General features: G+C 50.8%; 1 protein-coding gene across 1 annotated transcript; it reads right to left on the reverse strand.

Moving 5' to 3' along the window:
- Window positions 1-4,297: 4,297 nt before the first annotated feature.
- On the reverse strand, window positions 4,298-6,983 carry LOC124708137. The gene is made up of 2 exons (XM_047239829.1): window positions 5,918-6,983; window positions 4,298-5,793 (listed from the first exon to the last, which is right to left on the reverse strand). Exons 1-2 carry the CDS (start codon window positions 6,981-6,983, stop codon window positions 4,298-4,300), a joined length of 2,562 nt encoding a protein of 853 aa, XP_047095785.1.
- Window positions 6,984-7,878: the final 895 nt, after the last annotated feature.

The following is a 7,878-nucleotide window of genomic DNA, read 5'->3' on the forward strand; positions in this document are numbered from 1 at the left end:
GCCTTTGTGAGGCAGAACGGAGCGTGTGGCTTAGTCCAAGTTTTTTTTGGCACCATGAGGTGGCTGCATGTTCAACTCCGGCCTATCGCACCACATTTCTTGATCAATTCGAGCCTTTATGTTATCCTTCGTCTTCTCAGTGTCCACAATCGTGCTCCAAATGGCTTCACTCGTATTCTTCTCGGTGTGCATTACATCAATGTTATGCGGGAGCTCGAGAAACTCAAAGTAAGGGAGCTTCAATAAGCACGGCTTGTGAGTCCACTGGTGTGTCTCCCCATATCCCAAAAAACCATTCCCATCAGGGCTAGGCTGAAGAGCATCTAACTCGGCCTTGATTTCCGTTCCGGTCTTCGGAATTGGCTTCGGGCCACGGACAACACGACCTTTCTTGAAACTCTTTACATCACTCCTGTATGCATGCCTCCGCTCAAGGAACTGTCGAGCTTCATCAAAGCATGAATACTTGCCTCCCTTGTTTAGCCAGAAGAAAGTCACAACCTGTCTGCACTGTGGGCAAGGCCACTTCCCATCTGTACACCACCCGCAGAACAAAGCACGTGCTGGCAGGTCATGCAGGGACGTGTGGTACCACACATACATATCGAAGTACTCCTTATTTGATGCGTCATATGTTCGGATCCCGCGACCTTCCCAGCCACGAACCAAGTCATCCACCGGCGGTTCCGGGTACACATTCATGTTCTTACCCGGGTATTTGGGCCCTGGGATTATCATCGACACAAACATGTTCTCCGATCTCATGCGGACGCCGGGGGGAGGTTCATGGGAATAACAAACACCGGCCAACAACCGTATACTGCAGCCGACATACCATATGGATTGAACCCATCGGTTGATATCGCAACTGCTACGCTCCTCGGGTCACCTGCTTTCAGTGGAAATTTCTTGACAAAGTTCTTCCATGCAGTACCATCCGACGAATGTATCATCTTGTCGGTGTATCTGTTTCCTTTCAAGGCCCACCTCATCTGCTGGGCAGTATCCTCGGTCATGAAGAGCCGCTGGATCCTCGGTAGAACTGGAAGATAGTGGAGGATATTCTTTGCAATCGTGGTCTGCCTCTTCTGACCATCACCATTGCGGTCTACCTCAAAGTACCTAGAGGAATTGCATTTGATGCAATAATTTGTGTCAACGTGCTCCTCTCTGAATAGCATGCATCCCTTTGGACAAGCGTGTATCTGCTGAGATGACATCTTAAGGTCACTGAGCAATTTGGTCGAATAGTAGAAGTTTTTCGGCAAGAGGTTCCCTTTCGGAAGAAGGCTGCCTACGATGACCAGAAGTTCATCGAACCCATCTCTGCACAAGTTCCTATGGCACTTCAAGGCCATAAGGCGAGCGATGGCATCTAGTTGGGTAACCTCTGTAATTTCATGTAGGGGTTTCTGCGAAGCAAACAGAGCCTCATAATACTCCTTTGTGTTTTCCTCCGGGTCCTCACTTGTCTCCGCATCCTGAGGTGTCTCCACCTCTACATGAGGGATTTCAGGCACATTACCATTAGCCAAGTTTTCTAAGCATCTATCAAAACCAGTGTCATATTCCCCCCTAGGTTGAATCTGCCGCACCTCCTTCCTAGCACGTTTCTTTGCCTTTTCTCCATGGTAAGTCCAAATCTTGTAGGATGGTGTGAACCCAACTTGATCAGGTGCATACTCATAGTTTCCTTGTCCTGTGCCTTTTGGTTAGCGCACTTACTACAAGGGCACCAAACTCTTCTAGGTCTGCTAGGGATGGCAAATGCCCTATCCACAAACTGCTCGGTCTTTTCTCCCCATTCATCAGTATAGTTCCACTGACTGATTCTGCCATCGTACATCCAGCCACGATTATCCATCCTCTAATCAGCAACAAAACAGACGAACATAGCATTTATATATCAAATAGGAAATAAATGCATCATATCTTTATTTATTTTTACGCGTGCATCAACCTGAAACTCTACTAGGTGGGCTCCTAGCAGCCTCCGGATCCGTAGATTGAGTACGTTCTCCCAGCTCTACCCCGATCCGAGACAGAATTTCGGCAGCACCTCTCCGCTGCTCTCCCGATACACGTCTCGGCAAAAAGCCGAGAGGGGTGTGCATCCGGAGAACAACGGGGAGGCGCTACCGAAATCCTGTCTCGGATCGGGGTAGAGCAGGGAGAACGTACCCAATTACGCATCTGCCGGCTGTCCCGATAAATGCCGTAAGAGTTACGGTTCATAATATGCGAGACCAGTAATGCATATTTATCCGCGTAACCCTTACGGTCGGGAAGAGACGCCTAGATATCGCGACAGACTTGGTGATCTAGACACAAAAAAAACCTAGGTACAAGAGAGGCGAACGGATTCTCACCCTCGAAGCTTGGTCGACTGCCGGTGAAGAAGACCAACGACCCTCCGGCAAAATCCCCTCTGGTAAAATGGTCCCCTTGATCAATGCTCCTCAAGCACCCCGACAACGCCGGCCCCTGTGTCCACCTCAAAACATCGTCTGCATAGCGAGAAAAGTAATTAGCGATAAAGACCATTTGTTTGCTCTAAATCCCACTATTGTAAATACAATATTTCTAATAAATTGTGCCCTCCACTTTCTAAAATAATTTCTATACTAAAATACCCTATTTTTCATGCATATTTATTGTAACTACTAATTAGCATGCATAATATTTTTTAACTACCCTAAATACAATAAGTAATATGAAAATTTCAAAAAAAAAGAAGAGGCACATACCTTGACCCTCCTCAGGTGGTGGCCGGCGCGGGAGGCTGCAGGCTGCAGATCGAGGCGAGTCAGGTGGTGGCGGCTCGGGTGGTGGCGAGCAGGAGGGCGACCGTGGGGAGCAGCAGCGGCGGCCTGCCGGCGAGCAGCAATGGAGGGTGAGGGGGACCATGGGGAGCAGCAGCGGCGGCGGCGGGGAAGGGGGCGGGGGAGTAGCAGTAGCGGCGGCGGCGGGGGAGGGGGCGGGGGAGTAGCAGCAGCGGCAGCGACGGAGATCGAGGCGGCGGCGTGCGGCCTGCGTGCGTGTGGCGGCGGCGCGGGGGGTGAGCGAGGAGAGAGTCGACCAGCTGGCCGGTGCGTTTTTGTGGCTCAGGGCGCGTCCCGACCAAGTCTTATCCGCAGCCTTTGCCGTGCGCAGCCCTTTGCCGTGCGGCAAAGGAGCTTTGCCGTGCGGCAGGCTTCTCATATATGTGGGAGATGAACATGGAGAGATTTTCCGAAGCGCGTATTAATTGCTCCGAAACCATCATATATGTGGGAGATGAACATGGAGAGAGTAATTTTGTATTGCACATTGTCTTAAGTAACACTAATAAATAGTCATGAAAAAGTAAAACTAATAAAAAAATAAATATAAGTATTAGATGAAATGAAATAGAAAGAAAAACAAATAAAATGAATTATGGCGCACGGCAAAGAAGGTGTCGCACGGCAAAGGAGTCTTTGCCGTGCACTTTGCTTGGCCTCACGGCAAAGGGAGCGCAGTCCTTTGCCGAGCACCTTTTCTTTGCCGTGCGGCGTTTATTGGCTTTGCCGTCCTGGCTTCTTTGCCGTGCCCTTTAGAGGGACTTTGCCGTGCGACGGGACGTTGCCGTGCGGCACTGATGAGTTTGCCGTGCTCCCCTGAAACTTTGCCGTGCTCATTGTCTTTGCCGTGAGTTCCTCTTGCGGCGCACGGCAAAGATGTCTTTGCCGTGCGGCGCCTCACGGCAATGTTTGGCCGCACGGCAACGGCCGTTTTTCCCGTAGTGATATCATGTGGAAAGTTCTAGTTGTGTGTTGTGCCAGAACAATGTAAATGAGTGTTTCATGCACCTATTCTTCAGATGTGATTTCAGTCAAACTTTTGGTGGAGACTCAATCTTGAATGGAATACTGAATATGGGGCTGCTTAACATGGTTTTGGATAGCAGGAGAAGGTATAGTTTGAAATGCTTTAAGGAGATCTTCATTACACCGGTTGCTGGGCCATATGGAATCATGGAAACGGACATATTTTTTATGGGCAGGATACGGTACTCTTGAGTTTTTCAGATTCTATAAAAGAGGATTTCAGTCTAATTAGGCATAGAGCCAAACCTAGTTTGAATTGAAAGAGGGTATGCAGCGGTGGCCAAATACCTTGCAAATGTTCTTGCTACAACGTTGTTCCCATAAAGGTGTAGTAATTTAGAGAGGAAACAAAGTACCAGTTGTTCGCCACATACACACGGGTTGTCTAGGGGAAGAACTCAAATACAACGAGTGTCGTTGCGTGGAGCACTTGGAAGAAAGGGAGCTAATCATGGTGGCGTTGGTTTGCAGAGTTTCTTTTTGAGCGCTGCTACCCCTGCATGGAGCGGAACATAGACGAGCACAGGGAGGACTAGGAATAGAACATTCCTGGACGACTTCAAGTTCCTAGTACTTCCTGTGGCGTAGGCCAGCAGTAGGGCGAGCACGTCCGTCAGAATGACCATGTTGACTGGCCAGAGCTGCTTCCAGCTGACATCGGTGTTAGAGACCTCGCTCAGCGTTAGCGGAAGCAGCGTGACCATGACGATGATGGAAGCCATGAACGCCGCGGAGTTGCTGTAGAAGAAGACGTTGTAGCGGAGTTTGCTAATGTCGTGGAGGATCGGGTTGCCAGCGGAGAAGTGCTTGCCTCTGGCATCCTTGTCCTCCTGCCAAATGCCGCCCGGTGGTTTCAGGCCAGACTGGTACGTGACGCTCGCAATCAGTACCGCGAGCACCATCAAGTATTCAAGCACCTCATTTTGTTCCTCAACACTTCCTCCTTCGCCACGAAACGACCGTTGCCCCCCGTGATCTTGGCGCCTACGGCTCCTCCGTATGTACCAGAAGATGACGAGCTGCAAGAGCAAGGAAATGGCCACGGCGGCGACCAGAGTCAAGACATAGATAGAGGTCTTGAGATGGCGGTAGTTTCCGCTGACGGAAGTGTAGGCACCCATGAGCGCGAGCATGCCCACCGCCATGCACACGTGGAGCGCGTAGCACCGTATGGCCGGCCTGTAGAGCTTGCGGTTCACGAGGAGGAGGATGAGAACAACGGACGCCATGAAGCTCACGGCGTTGCAGTAGAAGAAGGCCTTATAACGGCGCGGGTGGCTGCTGAGGAGGACGGGGTACCCGGCGCGGTGGCGGTGGCCAAGATGTCGATTATCTGCTGGCCAGAAGCCGCCTGGCGGTGTCAGCCCGGCCTGGTACATAAGCGCGGCCACCAAGATGGCGATTATCAGCATCACCTGACGCTTCCTCTCCAGCTGATCCTTGCTTCGTCCTTGAGCAGCAGAAACAGGAAGATCAACCTTCTCCTCCTCTCCTCCTAAGGCGATATGGATAACCGTGCATGAGAGGACAAGGCCACCCATGGCGGCGACACAGGCTGAGGTGAATACCTCCCTGGTGCTCCCCGCAATATATGCGATTACGAGGCCGATGAGGTCCAGCACCATGGCTGCCAGCAGGGCGCGCCGCTTGACCAGGTACCTACACTGGACCATTATGACCACCACCAGAGATGTCACGAAAGCTGCCGAGTTGCTGTAGAAGAAGACCATGTAACGAGTAGGATGCGTCGTCCGGAGCACAGGGTAGCCGATCTTATGCCCAGCCCGGCTGTCTTGCCAGAGGCCGCCCGGCGGATCTAGTCCAGCTTGGTAGGTGATGCTCACCGCAAGACTAGCAAGCACCATAACGAAATAGCGAATTCTTTTCAGGTCTTTGTCCTGGTCTTTGTCTTGGTCTTGGTTTTTGGCTTCGCCTGCGATGGTACCTGCGCATATATGTAGTCAATCCATTAATCGACATATGTTATTTGTGCGAAAACTGGATCAATCATGCATGTACTAGCTACTATTCTCCATCAATCAATCAATCAATCAACATGCTGAGCATACCTGCGGGACTTGAGCTTTTCAACCATCCGGAGAGCGCTTGAATCATACACCCACTAATTCGTTTCCAGCAATCGAAATAAGAAAGAGCCAGCTGCAGGAAAACGCAGGCAGGAACTGCAACGGCCAAGGAGAGGACCTTGACAGTACTATGAGCCTCCCTGCAGCTCCCAACAGCATAGGCCTCCATAAGGCACAGGAGCGCCACGGAGATGAGCACGTACATCACCGCGTTGAACCGTCTTGACATCTTCCAGATCAGCTTCTTTTCGAGGAGATGCAGGATGATGAGCAAGGAGGCGACGAACGCCGTGGTGTTCCACAGGAAGAATGCCCGGTACCTCCAGAGACCACGGTCCTGCATGATCGGGTCGCCCGCCATGTGCTGCCGCTGGAGGTGGACACGAGTGGTGGTGCTGCTGCTCCAGAACCCGCCCGGCGGGTTTAGCCCAGCGACGTAGGTGATGGTGATTGCGAAGGTCGCGAGAAGCATGTGCACCTCGTTCTTGTCCTTGTCCACATCCCCTATTGGTGTTGGGAGCATAGTGACGCCCGCTTCAGCTTGCGAGCTCGACGATGTGCCCCTTTCCGGCTTCTGTCCTAGCAAACCGAGAAAGCACAAGAACCCATACGTGATGTACGCCAGGACGGGGAAGGCTAACACCAAGGCGCAAATGGTGGTGAAGGCGTCGAGGCAGCTTCCTGCAGCGTAGGAACCCATGAGTGCAATCAGTTCGAGAAACATGACCGGGCAGAGAACCCCTCTCCAGAATGTGCTCTCCTTGTGTAGCGTGAAGAGGATGAGGCAAGCCACCAGCGACGAGGTGAGCGCCGTGGCGTTGCAGTAGGTGAAGGAGATGTATCGGCGGTAGTGCATGTCCCGGAGGATCGGGTCGCCGGCGAGGTGCCCGGCCTTGTCCTGCGCCTCCCAGACTCCGCCCGGCAGGTTCAGCCCGGACACGTACGTCACCATGGCCACCATAGTGGTAAGCGTAAGCAGGTGCTCCTTCAGCTCGTACAGTTCTGAGTTCGGGTTTGCTTTAGGTGGGTTGGAGCTGGGGGCCGCCATTTGGTTGACGGTCAAGGTTTGGGGATGCATGGAGATCTAGGAGCTCTGCATTATGGTTGCTTAGCATGCATACATATATATACTACTCCAGCCGATGCTACCTTTGGAATCAATTCCTTTTAGTTTGTTTTTCTGACGACCAGTGAGAAGACTTGGTTATGTATTTTTCCTCAAAGAAACCATCAGATGGTGCATGGGCGACCTCGTGTTGAACTTTTCCACAAACCAAGTTGCAGTATTTCTCTTCTTAAGAAAGAAAGCTGCACAATTTCACACGCTGGTGATAACTTTCGTTCACTAAAAAGTCCAGTGCCCTACTTATAAGATGGTTACTCATCTCGCATTATTGGTGTACTATGATATTTAGTAACGTGCAAGTTGGCTATTTTCACGTGCTTGAATGAAAGGTCTTTTACGATGCAATTTACAAGTCATATTGGCTAGTAGTACCGAGTTATATCAACCGATTCTAATGGCATCCTACGTAATTACTCCCTTTTTTCAGTTTTAGTTTTGCAAGAGCAGCTTTGTTTTTGCTTCGATGGTAATCTCTCCAGAAATAGAGCGGCGCCACTCTATGCATGTGGCCTGGCCTATCCCTCGCCTCCAATCCCACAATGCCATGGCTGTAAGCTCTCTTTGTACGCCCCAGCATTTCTCCCGATCCTCGGGTCGCATTGGTTCTTCCATGGGGAACAGAGCGAGGACTTTATGCTCTACATGTGGGATAGCTTGAGCTTTGTCGCCTTAATTTGGTGAGATTATTTTATTTCCAAAGGTTAATGAAGTAAAAAAAAATCAGTAATAAAGACCGATATACCTTCTTAATGTTTACTTTAAGAATTTTACGAAAGCGCTACTATTATGCTTAATTTAGTGGCTGACCATGTGGTTC

This window comes from Lolium rigidum, chromosome 1, assembly GCF_022539505.1.
Source record: "Lolium rigidum isolate FL_2022 chromosome 1, APGP_CSIRO_Lrig_0.1, whole genome shotgun sequence".
Lineage (NCBI taxonomy): Eukaryota > Viridiplantae > Streptophyta > Magnoliopsida > Poales > Poaceae > Lolium > Lolium rigidum.